The following is a 17,595-nucleotide window of genomic DNA, read 5'->3' on the forward strand; positions in this document are numbered from 1 at the left end:
ACAATCTTGGCTCATCGCAACCTCCACCTCCTGGTTCAAGCAATTCTAGTGCTTCAGCCTCCCAAGTAGCTGGGATCACAGGCGTGTGCCACCATGCCTGGCTGATTTTTGTGTTTTTAGTAGAGACAGGGTTTTGCTATATTGGCCAGGCTGGTCTTGAACTCCTGGCCTCAGGTGGTCCCCCCACCTTGGTTTCCCAAAGTGCTGGAATTACAGGTGTGAGCTACTGCACCCAGCCCAAATTTGTTAACTTTTATTTATTTGCTTAGAGACAGAGTCTCACTCTGTCACCCAGGCTGGAGTTGCAGTGGTACGATCTCGGCTCACTGCAGCCTCCACCTCCTGGGTTCAAGCGATTCTCATGCCTCAGCCTCCCAAGTTGTTGGGATCATGGGTGTGTGCTACACGCCTGGCTAATTTTTGTGCTTTTAGTAGAAATAGGGTTTTGCCATGTGACCAGGCTGGTCTTGAACTCCTGGGCTCAAGCAATTCTCCCACCTCAGCCTCCCAAAGTGTTGGGATTACAGGCTTGAGCCTTTTTATTTTTGTTTATTTTATTTAATTTTTTTTGAGACAAAGTTTTGCTCTTGTTGCCCAGGCTGGAGTGCAGTGGCATGATCTCAGCTCACTGCAACCTGTGACTCCCAGGTTCAAGCAATTCTCCTGCCCCAGCCTCCCAAGTAGCTGGGATTACAGGCCCGTACCACCATGCCCAGCTAATTTTTGTATATTTAGTAGAGATGGGGTTTCACCATGTTGGCCACAATGGTCTCTATCTCCTGACCTTGTGATCCACCTGCCTCAGCCTCCCAAAGTGCTGAGATTATAGGCATTAGCCACCAGGCCTGGCCTACTTATTTATTTTTGAGACAGGGTCTTATTCTGTCACCCAGCCTGGAGTGCAGTGGCATTATCATAGCTCGCTGCAGCCTCGAACTCCTGGGCTGTGGTCCTTCTGCCTCAGCCTCTGCAGTAGCTGGGACTACAGGCATATACCACCACTCCTAGCTATTTTTTAAATTATTTTGTTTTACTTTGGTAAAGATGGGGTCTCCCTATGTTGCTCAGGCTGGTCCCAAATTCCTGGGCCCTAGTGATCTTCCCGCTTTCCCTTCTCAAGGTGTGGGGATTACAGTTGTGAGCCGCTGTGCCTGGCCTAATTGCCAGCTCTTTCAAGGGTCTATGTCTATAGTAATTTGTAATTTTGCCAATATGGGAACTTTAAATGGGCACACTATGAGACAGTTGTGTACCACTTGTAACTAGTACCCTCGTTAGGGATTATACAGCCACCCAGCATTTGCATTCTAGTTCAGGGGGCTGTGCTGTAGAGTTTGAAGGTAGCAGGCTTACCATGATGAAAATTATGAGTTTCTGTCTCTAAGACGGAGAGAGAGAGAAAGAGAGATAATGCCTTCTAAAAGAAAACCACCAAATGAAGGGCTCCAAGAAAGTAAGAAAATGATGGCTTTCAAGCAGAAAATAAAAGTATGAGGGAAACTGCAATAATGGCATTGAGGAATGCAGGAAAACTCGCCCTGGAGAAGCTCATTTGTCTTAGTGAGCATGAGCCTAAGTAGAATTGTAGGAAATGTGGTGTTTCTTTACCAGAGGAACATGTTAATTAGTTAAAAGGTAGTTTCTTAGGATTCAAAATCTAGAGACTACTTGCTTTGTGGCTTTGGGGTATTGGGGACTGTACTGTTTGTTTTTAAAGCATTGTTGCTTTGTTTTTGGGCTACTTATTATATATTTCCTTTTCATAATCTTAGAAAACAATGGATGACATCAAAGAAAAGTATGCTGTCTGCTTAGGAGTCTGTACAATGAATACAAATGAAGACTTAAAATGGGAAAAAAAACTTACGAAACCTTCTCAGACATTAAAATACATAAAAAATCGGCTGGGCATGGTGGTTCATGCCTGTAATCCCAGCACTTTGGGAGGCCAAGGTGGGCAGATCACTTGAGGTTAGGAGTTCGAGACTAACCTGGCTAACATGGCACAACCCCGCCTCTACTAAAAAAAAAAAAAAAAAAATTTTTTTTTTTTTTTTTTTTCCCTTAAAAAATTAGCTGGGTGTGGTGGTGGGCACCTGTAATCCCAGCTACTCGGGAGTCTGAGGCAGAAGGCCAGGGAGGTGAAGGTTGCAGTGAGCCGAGATTGCTCCACTACACTCCAGCCTGGGCGACAGAGCAAGATTGTCTCCAAAAAAAGTACGTGTATGTGTGTGTATATATATATGAAAAATCATTTTGTGTCTTTAAGACTAGAATTAGCAAGCAGGGTGTATTGTATTCAGAATTAGAAACCTTGGGTTCTTGTCCTGATTCTGCCAATAGCTCTGTGATTTTTGGCAGATCATTCTTTGGACCTCAGTTTTTCCTCAAGGGGAGTCAGACAGCATTTTTGTTTATTTATTTATTTTTTTTTTTCATCATGTTGGTCAGGCTGGTCTTGAACTCCCTACCTCAGGTGATCCGCCTGCCTTGGCCTCCAAAGTGCTTGGATTACAGGCGTGAGCCACTACGCTCAGCCAGACAGCATTCTTATAGCATATTTTAGCCACAGGATTTTTTAATGAGGGGATGGGGGGGCTCAGTCAATTGAAGCATAATAGTGGAACATCTTTTTTTTTTTTTTTTTTTTTCCCCAGACGGAGGAGTCTCACTCTGTTGTTCCAGATGGAGTGCAGTGACACGATACTGGTTCACTGCAGCCTCCACCTCCCGGGTTCAAGGAGTTCTGCCTCAGTCTCCTGAGTAGCTGGGCCTGTAGGTACATGCCACCACGCCCTGCCTAATTTTTTTATTTTAGTAGAAACGGGATTTCACCATGTTGGCCAGGCTGATCGCAAACTCCTGACCACGTGATCCACCCTCCTTGGCCTCCCAAAGTGCTGGGATTACAGGCATGAGCCAGTGTGCCCGGCCTTTTAAATTAAAAAAATAAAAAAGCAGCTTAGTGTTGTGGCTCCTGCCTGTAATCTCATACACTGAGGTGGGAGGATCACTTGATCCTGTCTCTACTAAAAATACAAAAAATTATTAGCCGGGCATGGTGGCACATGTTTGTAATCCCAGCTATTTGGAGGCTGAGGTGGGAGGATCACTTGAACCAGGGAGGTGGAGGTTGCAGTGAGCTGAGATCGCACCACTGCACTCTAGCCTGGGAGACAGACTGAGACTCCATCTAAAACAAAAATAAACAGAAACTTGCGCTGGGCACGGTGGCTGAAGCCTATAATCCCAACCACTTGGGTGGCTGGGTGGCTCAAGTGGGAGAATCACTTGAGCCTGGAAGTTTGAGGTTGCAGTGAGCTATGATTGAACCACTACACTCCAGTCTAGGTGAAAGAACTAAATCCAGTCTCTAAAAAAGCAAAAAAACTTTATTTTTTAGAAGAGTTATAGATTTGTAGAAAGATTACGAAGATAGTATAGAGGATTCCTATATACATATACCTCACATCTAGTTTCCCCTGTTATTTGCTGCTTACATTAATATTGTACATTTATTATAATTAGTGAACAAATATTGATACCAGTATTGATGATATTTATAACCAAAGACCATACTTCATTCAGATTTCCTTTTTTTTTCCCACTGTCCTTTCCTGTTCCAGAATACCAAATTACATTCAGTGTCTTAGACTCCTCTTGTCTCCTCAGATTCTTCTTGGCTATCACAGTTTTTCAGACTTGCCTTGTGTTTGATGACTGTGACATTTTGAAGACATGGGTCTTTGGGAGGAAGACAACAGGAGTTAAATTGCTGTCTTTATCACATTGTGTCAAAGGTACATACCATCAACATGACGTGTCACTGCTGATGTTGACCATGATCATCTGGGTGAGGTAGTGTTTGCCAGATTTTCTCTGCTGTGTTTTCCCTCCCTTTCCATAGCCCACAGGTAAGCATCAGGGGATCGTGCTCCACCTCCTTGATGGCAGGCTGTCTGCCTAAATAACCTGGAATTTTGCATGGGAAATTGATCCCTCCTTATGTAATTTTTCATTCAGTTATATATTTGTATGAGTGTAGACTCTTGGGTATTTATTTTTTGGTGCCCTGACTCGAATACGGAGTATTTATTTTATACTCTTTTTGTTGGTGGTGGTTTTTCTTTGATAGGGATGGGGTTTCCATATTGCCCAGGCTGGTCTCGAATTCCTAGGCTCACGGGATCCTCCTGCCTTCGCCTCCCAAAGTGCTAGGATTATAGGTATGAGCCGCCATGACTGGCCTATATGCTTTGGATTATAATCCAGTGCCACTTATTTTCTTGCTCAGACTGTTCCTGTTCTGGCCATTGAGAGCTCTTTTAGTAGGCTCTGTGACATACCCCCATGATTGTGGGTTTTTATTGTTGTTGTTACTGTTACTGTTTTTAAGCACTTCTTTATTTGCAGTACTACAAGATGCTTCAGGCTTGGTGGGGGGGGAGTTTTGGATTTTTTTTTCTTTTTTTGCTTTTTATAGAAATAGAAACAAGGTCTAACCTTGTTGCCCAGGCTGGTCTCAAACTCCTGGGCTCAAGTGATCCTCTTGCCTTGACCTCCCAAAGTGCTGGGATTATAGGTGTGAGCCACTGCTTTGGCCTTTCAGAATTGTCTTGTATATTTCCTGCTCCAGTGCTAGAATCAGCCATTTCTCCAAGGAGCTTTGTTCCCTCTTTTTGGAGAATGGTATTAGAAACTAAGATCTTGGTATTACGTATGTTTATTGCTACTGGAATATAGGTTCTTAGCTCTGCTAGCTCAAAGGAAGGAAATACATGTGTGTGTCCTACCTGCCATGTATGCACATATCTATAAATATTTCTATATGTAACCCTGTGTATATTAAGCTGAACATGAGTTCATAGTGATGTCTTTAATTCTCTTCTATTACCTGGTGAATTCTTCTAGCCTCCTTCCCTTCTTTATCTGTAAATTCCCCCTCCAACAGTGAGAAAGTGGCTCCCACCACCCATTTACTTAGTTGTTCAATTACAATATACATGCATAGCAATATCAGGATTATTAACCCGTATACTCATGGGAAATAGTGCTTTTTTTTTTTTCCTTCTGTAGCAACAGGGTCTCACTATGTTGCCAAGGCTGGCTGGAGTTGAACTCCTGGGCTCAAGTAGTCCTCCCACCTTGGCCTCCCAAAGTGTTGGGATTGCCTGGCCAGAGCACTGCATTTGTACAATCTAGTTTTACTGACTCTACTTATTTCCAAAGTTACTTAAGTGAGCACCTTTTACCTCTGCCCTCTTCAGTGAGGTTGTTTCATAGATTTGTAATAGATTTTTATCACATTCTGTGTGCTATCCTTGGATCATTTAACCTTGTAAATGATTTTTAAAAATATTTTATACATTAAGATTCACTTTCTCAACCATGCATGGTGGCTCACACCTATAATCCCAGCATTATGGGAAGCCAAGACGATCAGATTGCCTGAACTTAGGAGTTCAAGACCAGCCTGGGCAACATGGCAAAGCCCCGTCTCTACAAAAAATAAAGTTAAAAAAAATTAACTCTGCTATAAAGTTTTATGGGTTTGTACAAATGTATGATGTCATGTATCCTCAATAATAGTATCATTAAGCATATTTTACTGCCTAGAAAATTGCCCTGTGCTTTTATCTATTCAGTCTAACTCCCCCTCCCAAGCCCCTGCCAACAGCTGATCTTTTGGCTTCTTATACTTAGCAATATGCATTTAACATTAATCCATTTTGGCCAGGCACAGCAGCTCATGCCTATAATTTCAGCACTTTGGGAGGCCAAGACGGAAGTATCACTTGAGCCCTGGAGTTTGAGACCAGCCTGGGCAACATAATGAGACTTCATCTCAAAAAATTGTTTTGGCCAGGCACGGTGACTCACGCCTGTAATCCCAGCACTTTGGGAGGCCAAGGCAGGAGGATCACGAGGTCAGGAGATCAGGATCATCCTGGCTAACACAGTGAAACCTCGTCTCTACTAAAAATACAGAAAGTTAGGCCTGGTGCAGTGGGTCACGCCTGTAATCCTATCACTTTGGGAGGCCGAGGCGGGCAGATCACAAGGTCTGGAGTTCGAGACCAGCCCTGCCAATATGGTGAAACCCCGTCTCTACTAAAAATACAAAAAAATTAGCCAGGCATGAGGGCGTGTGCCTGTAGTCCCAGATACTCGGGAGGCTGAGGCAGGAGAATTGCTTAAACCTAGAAGGCAGAGGTTGCAGTGAGCCATGATCGAGCCACTGCACTCCAATCTGGGTGACAGAATGAGACTGCATCCCAAAAAAAGAAAAAAAAATTAGCTGGGCATGGTGATATGCGCCTATAGTCCCAGCTACTTGGGAGGCTGAGGCAGGAAAATTGCTTGAACCCAGGAGGCAGAGGTTTTTGGTTTTGTTTTTAAGTGCCCTGGTGTGGTGGCACGTGCCTGTAAATCCCAGGTACTCAGGAGGCTGAGGTGGGAGGATTGCTTGTGCCTGGGAGACAGTGGTTTTAATCAGCTAAGACCATGCCACTGCACTCCAGCCTGGGCAACAGAGTGAGACCCTGTCTCAGAATTTTTTTTTGTATGGAGTCTAGCTCTGTTGCCAAGGCTGGAGTGCAGTAGTGTGATCTTGTCTCACTGCAACCTCTGCCTCCTGGGTTCAAGCCATTCTCCTACCTCAGCCTCCCTAGTAGCTGGGACTACAGATGCGTGCTGCCATGCCTGGCTAATTTTTGTAGTTTTAGTAGAAACCGAGTTTCACCGTGTTAGCCAGGATGGTGTGGATCGCCTGACTTTGCGATTCATGCCCCCTTGGCCGCCCAAAGCATTGGGGTTACAGGCATGAGCCACTGTGGAGGCCAAAACAAAATTTTTATTTTTAATTTAAAAAAGGGCAGGGAGTGGTGGCTCACACCTGTAATCCCAGCACTTTGGGGGGCCAAGGCAGGTGGATTGCTTGAGCTCAGAAGTTCGAGACTAGCCTGGGCAATATGGTAAAACCCCGTCTTTACTAAAATATGCAAAAAATCAGCTGGACATGGCAGCATGCGTCTATAGTTCCAGCCACTAGGGAGGCTGAGGCAGGAAGAATTGCTTGAACCCAGGAGGCAGAGGTTGCAGTGAGCTGAGATCACACCACTGCACTCCAGCCTGGGCAATAGAGCAAGACTCCGTCTCAAAAAAAAAGACTTACTCATCTTTTTGTGGCTTGATATCTAACTTCTTTAATTGTTAAACAGTAATTCATTATATGAATGTATTACAGTTTGTCCATTTTCCTACTGAAGGAAATTTTAGTTGCTTCTAGTTTTGGACGATTATGAATAAAACTACTGTAAACATTGATGTACAGGTTCTTCTGTATCCATAAATTCAAATCATACCTAGGAGCATGATTGCTGAATAGTATGGTAAGACTATCAGGTCGGCATAGGTTGCTGATTTCGGAACTCTTCAGATTTCAGAATTTTGGATTAGGAGTATGCAACCTATATTGCATTGTTGTTTTACTTTGCAATCCCTAGTGACAAATGATGTTGAGCATCTTTTTCTGTACTTTTTGCCATTGACATATTTTATCTTTTTTTTCTTTTGAGACAAGGTCTTATTCTGTCACCCAGGCTGGGGTGCAGTGGCACAGTCTTGGCTCACTGCAACCTCCTCCTCCCAGGCATGAGTGATCCTCCCACCTTAGCCTCCTGAGTACTGGGACCACAGGCATGCGCCTCCATGCCCAGCTAATTTTTCATATTTTTGGTCAAGAAGTGGTTTCGCAGTGTTGCCCAGGCTGGTCTCGAACTCCTGAGCTCAATCGATCCTCCTGCCTCAGCTTTCCAAAATGCTGGGATTACAGGTGTGAGCCATTGTGCCTGGTCCATGGCATATTTTTTTTGGTGGGGTTTCTGTTTAGATCTTTTGCCCAGTTTTTAATTGTTTTCTTCTTGTTGAGTTTGAGTTCTTTATTCACTTTTAAACATGTCCCTTATCAGGTGTTGTTTTGCAAGTATTTTCTTGCAATGTGTGAAGTTGTCTTTTTTTTGTTTTTGGGAGACAGAGTCTTGCTCTGTCACCCAGGCTGGAGTGCAGTGGCGCAATCTTGGCTCACTGTAGTCTCTGCCTCCTGGGTTCAAACCTGCCTCAGCCTCCTGAGTAGCTGGGACTAACAGGTGTGCGCCACCATGCCCGGCTAATGTTTTGTATTTTTAGTAGAAACAGGGTTTCACTGTGTTAGCCAGGATGGTCTCAATTTTGTGACCTCGTGATCCGCCAGCCTCAGCCTCTCAAAGTGCTGGGATTATAGGCATGAGCCACTGTGCCCAACCCCATCCCCCCGACTTTTTTTTTTTAAGAGACAGGGTCTTGGTCTGGTCACCCAGGGTGGAGTGCAATGGCATCATCATGGCCCTCTAGCCTCCGTCTCCTGGGCTCAAGTGATTCTCCCACCTCAGCCTCCCAAGTTGCTGGAGCTACAGGCATGTGCCACCACACTTGGCTAATTTTTAATTTTTTTTGTAGAGACAAGGTCTGACCATATTGCCCAGGCTGGTCTCGAGCTCCTGGGCTCAAAGGATCCTCCTGCCTTGGTCTCCCAAAGTGTTAGGATTATAGCCATGACATACTGCCTCGGCTTACGTTTTCTTTGTTGTTGTTGTTGTTGTTGTTGTTGTTGTTGTTTTTAATTCTATTGCATCATCTTAGAAGATTTACCTTTTTTCTAAAAACTTAATTGGCTAAAATGGCAGCCACGGTTGTGAATCAGTGCACCATCTGTGATTATGAAGGAGCCCCCTAATTCACCTTAATTCCGTTTCTTTTTCGTTTTTGCAAGGATTGGGGAGGTGAACTTTGCCTGAAAAATACACATTTCCCTTGTAAATAAGAGAGCAAAAATTTTTATTCATTAATTTTTTTTGAGACGGAGTCTTGCTCTGTCACCAGGCTGGAGTGCAGTGCTGCGATCTCAGCTCACTGCAACCTCTGCCTCCTGGGTTCAAGTGATTCCCCTTCCTCAGCCTCCCAAGTAGCTGGGACTACAGGCATGCACCACCACGCCAGGCTAATTTTTAGTATTTTACTAGAGGCAGGGTTTCACCATGTTGGCCAGGATGGTCTTGATCTCCTGATCTCATGATCCACCCGCCTCAGCCTCCCAAAGTGGGGGATTACAGGCGTGGGCCACTGCACTCAGCCTTACTTATTTTTTTAGAGACAGGGTCTTACTCTGTCATCGAGGCTAAAATGCAGTGGCGTAATTATTGCTGACTGCAGTCTCAAACTCCTGCCCTTACTGGTTCAGGTGATCTTCCTGCTTCAGCCTCCTGAGTAGCTGGATCTACACACAGATGACACTACTCTCAGCACTTTTTTTTTTTTTTAATTTTTCATAGATACTTTGCTTTGTTGCCCAGGCTGGTCTAGAACTCCTGAGCTCAAGCTTTCCTGCTTCCACCTCACAGAGTTTTGGGATTACAGGCATGAGCCACCATGCCAACCAAAAGGCCAGAAATTGAGCTCAACTTTCTCTTCCTCCCTCCCTTCCTCCTTTCTCCCCTTCCCACTTTCCCCTTTCCCCCCCTCCCCTCCCCTCCTTTGTAAAAATTTGTGGTATCTTGAGTAGCTGGGACCACAGGCATGCTCCTCTTAACAGTTTTTAAACCTGCACTTCAGTAGTGTTAAGCATATTTATACATTGTTGTGAAACATCTTCTGGATTTCTTTCATCTTGCAGAATTGAAAATATCCCCTTAAACTATTCTCCTTTGCCCCCTCCTACCAGCCCCTGGTAACCACCGTTCTATTTCTGTATCTGTGAATTTCTCTATTTAGTTATCTCATATCTAAAGAAAGTGAAATAATAAAGTATTAGTTTGTGAATTGGTTATTTTACTTAGCATATTGTTTTCAAGGTTCATCCATGTTATAGCAGGTGATGGAATGGCCTTCCTTTCTGAGGTTGAATAGTATTCCACTGTATGCCTATACCACATTTGGTTTAATCATTCATCCATTGATGGACATTTGGGTTGCTTCCACCTCTTGACTGTTGTGAGTAGTACTGCTATGAACACAGGTCTGCAAATATCTCTGAAACCATTCTTTCTTTTTCTGTTTGTTTGAGACAGTCTGTTCAAACAGTATGTTCTGTTGCCCAGGCAGGAATGCAGTGGGGCCGTCACAACTCACTTTATTTTTTATTTTTGAGAAAGTTACCCAGGCTGCAATGCAGTATGTGATCTCGGCTCACTACAACCTCTACCTCCCAGGTTCAAGCGATTCTCCTGCCTCAGCCTCCCAAGTAGCTGGGATTACAGGCACACACCACTATGCGCAGCTGATTTTTTTTTTTTTTTCTGAGATGGAGTTTTATTCTTGTTGCCCAGGCTGGAGTGCAATGGCATGATCTCAGCTCACTGCAACCTCCACCTCCCGGATTCAAGCGCTTTTCCTGCCTCAGCCTCCCGAGTAGCTGGGCTTACAGGCATGCGCCACTAGCCTGGCTAATTTTGGTCTCCATGTTGGTCAATCTGGTCTCAAACTCTTCACCTCAGGTGATCCACCCACCTCGGCCTCCCTAAGTGCTGGGATTATAGGCATGAGCCACCACGCCTGGTGGCTAGCAATCAGCTAGCCAAATTTTATATTTTTGGTAGAGACAGGGTTTTGCCATGTTGGCCGGTCTGGTCTCAAATTCCTGACCTCAGGGAATCTGCCTTCCTGGGCCTCCCAAACTGCTGGGATTACTGGCATGAACCACCATGCCTGGCGTATTTATTTATCTATTTCAGATGGAGTCTCTGTGACCCAGGCTGGAGTGCAGTGGCGCCATCTCGGCCCACTGCAACCTCCACCTCCCAGGTTCAAGCAATTCTCCTCCCTCAGCCTCCTGAGTAGCTGGGGCTATAGACATGCTCGGCTAATTTTTTGTATTTTAGTAGAGATGGAGTTTCACCGTGTTGACGTGGCTAATCTCAAACTCTGGAGCTCAGGCAGATTACCAGCCTCGGCTTCCCAAAGTGCTAGGATTACAGGCATGACCCACCACACCCTTCCCAACAGCTCACTTTAGCTTTAACCTCTCAGGCTCAAGCAATCCTCCCACCTCAGCCTCCTGAGTAGCTGAGACCACAGGTGTGTGTTACCATGCCTGGCTAAAATTTTCTTTTGTTGATTTTTTTGTAGAGACAGGATTTATTATTGTTATTTTTTTTTAGAGACAGGGTCAGCATACATTGCGCAGGCTGAGAAATAAGGTCTTGACTAACGGAAGTTGAAGATTCTTGGGGGAATAGCATGCAGAGCAGCTATAGAGGGAGAGGGTGCTGATTGCTAGCCAAAAGACTTAGAGATTTTTGCAAACATGGATTCAATGATAGTTTTTGGGTGATGAGTCTATCTTGGTACATGTAGGATAGCTTGAAAGAGGAGGAAGAAACTAGAGCCCGTAGTAATATAAGGTAACATTAAGTATCCTGATGTCAGTAATGGAGAAGGATGAAAGACTAGGATTGATTGGGTGACAGTGCAGGCAGAGGGCATGAGGAAAAAAGGACATCTTGTATGTGTATGCACACACATTTCTAGTTGTATATCTTCTCCTTGTTTTCTCCCCCATCTTTTAGCTGTACCTTCTCCGGCCCAAAAATGAAAATTTACCTGCTACCAACCAGTTTTTATTTCTTTAGATCTGTTGTCCTTTCAAAGAGAGCCCATTACCACTCAAGACATGTCTAATATAATACACAGAGCACCTACTTGGTTAGAGAATAATAATAAACAAACACATTTTAAAAACCAGCTTGTTCTTGGTTTAATATTCTTGTTGAGTTCTAAAACTAATTTGAAAACATTTCTATTGATGTTATTTGAGAAATAGTATCCATATTAAGCCTTTAATTTGAGAGGAGTTATCTTCTGTTATCTTTTCATTGTAGTGTTTTAACAGGCACCTATTGTAAATTAGTGTATGAAAGGGCTTTTGTCCATTGTAAAGCACTTTACAAATGCAAAAGTTTGTTGGAAATTGTATTTGAATGCCCTACATCTGTGTAACCAGTACAATATTTTCTCTGTGTGGACAGTTGTGTATGTTTGAGTTTTATTTTGAAATTTTCTTGATATTGAATCTTTTTACTGATTTTAGGGAAACCCCTTAATCTCTCTAGTCTGCCTTTCCTTATCTATAAAATGAAATAATAAGTTCTTTTTAGCTCTACGATTTAAAAGCTTTAATTTTAAATGACAGAGAGGTTAGTGGTCTTTATGAAGTTTGATAGGAGGCAATACATTTAACTGATTTTGCTCTTTTTATGTGTAGATCATGGAAGGGAAGTGGTTGCTGTGTATGTTACTGGTACTTGGAACTGCTGTTGTTGAGGCTCATGATGGACATGATGATGATGTGATTGATATTGAGGATGACCTTGATGATGTCATTGAAGAGGTAGAAGATTCAAAACCAGATACCACTGCTCCTCCTCCATCTCCCAAGGTTTGAAATGGTCTTTGAATCTATTCCTTTTACCTCTTGAGATGATAACATTATGAACATAGCCAGGCGCAGAGACTTGTAGTCTCAACTACTCAGGAGGCTTAGGCCAGGAGTGTGAGTCCAGCCTGGACAGCACAGGGAGATGCCATCTCTTATAAAATATAAAAGGAACATCATGAAGAGATAAATTTGGATTCTTTTCAAAGGGAAAGCAAAATTTGCTAAAATACTTATTGATCTCTCTGGCAGCTTTTGTCATATTTTGCCAGAGGCCAAGTATATGGTTTGAATTTGAAAGCCAGCTATGAAATTTTTGTGTCAGTTGAAAGCAAACCAGGAGAATAAATTCTAGGTAAAAAGGCATGTTGCTGAAAATTTAAATTTTTAATTCATTTATATATTTAACACAGGTCAGCTACAAAGCTCCAGTTCCAACAGGGGAAGTATATTTTGCTGATTCTTTTGACAGAGGAACTCTGTCAGGGTAAGTGTTTTTCAGAGAAATATATCTTAGATTCAAACATTATGTAAATAAGATGGGCTAGTGGATTCCTTTTTGGATAGCATCTTATATGGTGAAATGTCTGACTTTATTTTATTTATTTATTTTTTGAGATGGAATTTTGCTCTTTTGCCCAGGCTGGAGTGCAATGGCACGACATCAGCTCACTGCAACCTTCGCCTCCTGGGTTCAAGCAATTCTCCTGTCTCGGCCTCCCAAGTAGCTGGGATTGCAGGCATGCGCCATCACAGCCAGCTAATCTTTGTATTTTTTTTAGTAGAGACAGGGTTTTGCCGTGTTGGCCAGGCTGGTCTTGAGCTCCTGACTTCAGTTGATCCACCTGCCTCGGCCTCCCAAAATGTTGGGATTATAGGGGTGAGCTGCTGTGCCCAGCCTGAAATATCTAACTTTAATGTCTTCAGTGTTAATATCCATGTAGAAAAATAGTCTTTTGGTATTTGTGGTTTTTACATCCATTCCTTTCCCTCCGCCACTCTACCCTATATTTTGTTCTTTGATGGAGAAAAAAAATTTTCTCTTGATCTTAAAACATCAGTGGAATTATCTCTTAGGTTTGGTATTTTTCCTTATAGGTTTGTGAGTTTAAGATAATGTATTATCATTAGTTGCGTCACAGATTTAAAAATTGAAATTAGAGTGGCTACAATAGGCTAAGAGCAGAGTAAGTCCTACTTTTATGAGTATTTTACATAGTTTTCCCTCATAAGTCAACTGTCATTTTAAGACTGATTTTGGGATTTGTGTTAATTACAGGTGGATTTTATCCAAAGCCAAGAAAGATGATACTGATGATGAAATTGCCAAATATGATGGTGAGAATTCCATTTGGTTTAGATATAATAGCAGATAGAGGTTTAACACGTTGTCTCCGTGGCGTTTCCTAAGACTAGTGTAAAAGGAAATAATAAGCTTTAAGATATTTCCATGAAAGTTTTGCCATCTTTGTGTGTTGCCTAATAATTCTTTCTTTTTATTTTATTTTTAATTTTTATTTAAGGTTTAGAGGTTGATGTGTGGCCTTATATTTAATAAGATTAGATCTATTTAATCACCTGTGCTGCTGAATGTTGGCAATAGGTCATTTCTATACAGTAGTATAATACACTACAGTTTCAAAAAAAACATATCCTAATAATATTTGTCAAAGTGTGTTTATTTATTTTTTACGTATTTATTTTTTCTGGGACGGAGTCTCACTCTGCCGCCCAGGCTGCTGGCAAAATCTTGGCTCATTGCAACCTCTGTTTCTTGGGTTCAAGCGATTCTCCTGCCTCAGCCTACCAAGTAGCTGGGGTTACAGGTGCCCATCACCATGCCTGGCTAATTTTTGTGTTTTTAGTGGAGACGGGGTTTCACCATGTTGACAGGCTGGTCTCAAACTCCTGACCTTGGGTGATCCACCTGCCTCAGCCTCTGTAAGTGCTGGGATTACAGGCATGAGCCACCACATCTGGCCCAGTATAACAGATTTATACAACTAAGAGTGGGGTTTTTTAGGGGGGTGTTTTGTTTTGTTTGTTTGTTTGTTTTTGCCATTTAAAGCGTTCTCAGAGGCAGAGTTAAGGAGTGCAACTTTTTTGTATTATCTTATAGGAAAGTGGGAGGTAGAAGAAATGAAGGAATCAAAGCTTCCAGGTGATAAAGGACTTGTATTGATGTCTCGGGCCAAACATCATGCCATCTCTGCTAAACTGAACAAACCCTTCCTATTTGACACCAAGCCTCTCATTGTTCAGTAAGTGAAATGCTTTTTGGAGAAAAGCTTTCTAGAAAGGGTAATCTTAGAAGACATACAACTTTTACTCTGTGTTAAAAATTATTTTGCAAATAGTGATCAGATTTTAAAAAATGAGATTATATAAATTGTGTTAGGGATTTTTGGGTGAATTTAAACACCTTGTAATTAATATTTTTCCTGCCGAAAAAAGTATTTTGAAACAAACTGATTATTCATTTTCCTGACTAAATAACTTGCAGATTGTGCAGAACATATTTACTGGAAATGTGCATTAATGTTCAATTTATTTATTTTTGTGGAATTTGGTAGCTATTTAAAAGCAGTAGAAGATGGAATCCTTTGTAAGGGTAAACATTTGACCTATCATAAAACATGACTAAGATGAGAGAATGAGTACATTAAGAGAGTTTAGCTCTTTCAAAATGCCATACAATTTTCTGCTTTTCTCTCTGATATTAGGTATGAGGTTAATTTCCAAAATGGAATAGAATGTGGCGGTGCCTATGTGAAACTGCTTTCTAAAACATCAGAACTCAACCTGGTATGTAATCCCCATTTCTGGAATGTGGCTGGACACCCACTATTACCTTGTAAGAATTATGTAATTTTGTAATACTTGTGAAAAATAAAGGCTTCCTCCCCCGCTTTTTAACTCTTGATGAGTTGGGAATATTGACTTTGACATTAATGTGCTTTCTATTTGAAGTGTGAATCTCTAAGTTGTTACCAGCTGTTTTTATCTGAATTTCTGGTTTTGCTTCTGTGTAAGTTTTGGTTTTAGCAAGCTTATTTTTTTGTTTTACGAGAGAAGCAATAACTGTCTAAATATGTGCATTACTTTTTTTTAAGCACTTAAGTATGTTATTTTAAATTTACTGATGATTGCCGATTATTCCTTTTCACTAAGCCTTGTAATTAGCTTTTCCTTTAACTGTCACCAATATATTTGAAATTTTATAAGGATTATTAGACACTTTTGAAATGCTGCTTTTGAACACTTTGACTAGAGTGGTTTCAAATAAACCTTTTTTGCTTCTGAAGGATCAGTTCCACGACAAGACCCCTTATACGATTATGTTTGGTCCAGATAAATGTGGAGAGGACTATAAACTGCACTTCATCTTCCGACACAAGAACCCCAAAACGGGTATTTATGAAGAAAAGCATGCTAAGAGGCCAGATGCAGATCTGAAGACCTATTTTACTGATAAGAAAACACATCTTTACACACTAAGTAAGAAAAACCATTCGTTTGGGGGCTTATGGCATTACACTTATATCATCCATTTAACTTAAAGACTGTATATCTGGCCGGGTGTGGTGTCTTGCACCTGTAATCCCAGCACTTTGGGAGGCTGAGATGGGTGGATCACCTGAAGTCAGGAGTTTGAGACCAGTTTGGTCAAAATTGTGAAACTCCATCTCTACTAAAAATACAAAAATTTGCCAGGTGTGATAGCACACACCTGTAACCCCAGCTACTTGGGAGGCTGAGGCAGGAGAATTGTTTGAACCCGGGAAGGAGCCAAGATCGTTGTGCCACTGCACTCCAGCCTTGGTGACAGTGAGACTCCGTTTCCAAAAAAAAAAAGATTGTATATCTAGAGAGTACACCAGCCTGCAAAAAGAATCTCAGCCAGGTGTGGTAGCTCCCACCTGTAATCCCAGCACTTTGGGAGGCCAAGGCAGGCGGATCACTTGCAGTCAGGAGATTGAGGCCAGCCTGGCTAACATGGTAAAACCCCGTCTCTACTAAAAATAGAAAAATGAGCTGGGTGTGGTGGTGCATGCTTATGATCCCAGCTACTTGGAAGGCTGAGGCAGGAGAATTACATGAACCCAGGAGTCAGAGGTTGCAGTGAGTGAGGTCATTTCACTGCACTCCAACCTGGGCATCAAAACAAGACTCTGTCCCCCCCCACAAAAAAAAAAAAAAAAAAAAAACTCTTCACTTAATATCTTAGTTGGGAAATGAGCTTAATTTGTCAGCATTAAAAGAAGCTCCTTGGCCAGGTGTGGTGGCCACGCCTATAATCCTAGCACTTTAGAAGGCTGTGTCAGATGTAGGCTGTCTCTACAAAATACTAAGAAGTTAACTGAGTATGGCAGCGTGTGCCTGTACTTTCAGCTACTTAGGAGGCTGAGGTAGGATTGCTTGAGCCCAGGAAGTCGAGGCTGCACTGAGCCATGATCTTGCCACTGCACTATAGCCTAGGTGACAGAGTGAGATGCTGTCTGGAAAGAAAAAAGAAAAAAAAAAAAAAACTGCTTTTCCACAGGAACTGAGGTTTGAGATAATTTTAAGAATAGGTATTTTTAGCCAGGTGGCGTGGCTCACACTTGTAATCCCAGCATGTTGGGAGGCTGAGGTGAGCAGATCAGTTGAGGTCAGGAGTTCAGGACTAGCCTGGCCAACCTGATGAAACCTCATCTCTACTAAAAATACAAAAATTAGCCAGACGTGGTGGTGGGTGCCTGTAATCCCAGTTACTCGGGAGGCTGACCAGGAGAATCACTTAAACCAGGAGGCGGAGTTTGCAGTGAGCCAAGATCTCACCATTGCACTCCAGCCTGGGCAACAGAGTGAGACTCCATCTTAAAAAAAAAAAAGGATGAGCCGGGCACGGTGGCTCAAGCCTGTAATCCCAGCACTTTGGGAGGCAGAGGCGGGTGGATCACGAGGTCAAGAGATCGAGACCATCTTGGTCAACATGGTGAAACCCCATCTCTACTAAAAATACAAAAAATTAGCTGGGCATGGTGGCACGTGCCTGTAATCCCAGCTACTCAGGAGGCTGAGGCAGGAGAATTGCCTGAACCCAGGAGGCGGAGGTTGCGGTGAGCCGAGATCGCGCCATTGCACTC

General features: G+C 42.6%; 1 protein-coding gene across 8 annotated transcripts in view; it reads left to right on the plus strand.

Moving 5' to 3' along the window:
- Positions 1 to 17,595, plus strand: part of CANX (calnexin) — a 56,768-nt gene that overhangs the window by 22,790 nt on the left and 16,383 nt on the right. For 7 of the 8 annotated variants that reach the window (XM_032270220.1, XM_032270224.1, XM_032270226.1 and 4 more), the window contains 6 exons: positions 12,296 to 12,469; positions 12,880 to 12,953; positions 13,746 to 13,804; positions 14,586 to 14,727; positions 15,190 to 15,271; positions 15,772 to 15,964. In XM_032270220.1, the coding sequence (XP_032126111.1) occupies positions 12,299 to 12,469; positions 12,880 to 12,953; positions 13,746 to 13,804; positions 14,586 to 14,727; positions 15,190 to 15,271; positions 15,772 to 15,964 (721 nt within the window). In that variant the 5' untranslated portion in view covers positions 12,296 to 12,298. Of the gene's footprint in view, positions 1 to 3,781; positions 3,801 to 12,295; positions 12,470 to 12,879; positions 12,954 to 13,745; positions 13,805 to 14,585; positions 14,728 to 15,189; positions 15,272 to 15,771; positions 15,965 to 17,595 lie in introns of those variants that run through there. The other variant, XM_032270227.1, reaches the window with a different exon arrangement.

This window comes from Sapajus apella, unplaced genomic scaffold, assembly GCF_009761245.1.
Source record: "Sapajus apella isolate SASKATOON/1434 unplaced genomic scaffold, GSC_monkey_1.0 scaffold206, whole genome shotgun sequence".
Classification (NCBI taxonomy): Eukaryota; Metazoa; Chordata; class Mammalia; order Primates; family Cebidae; genus Sapajus; species Sapajus apella.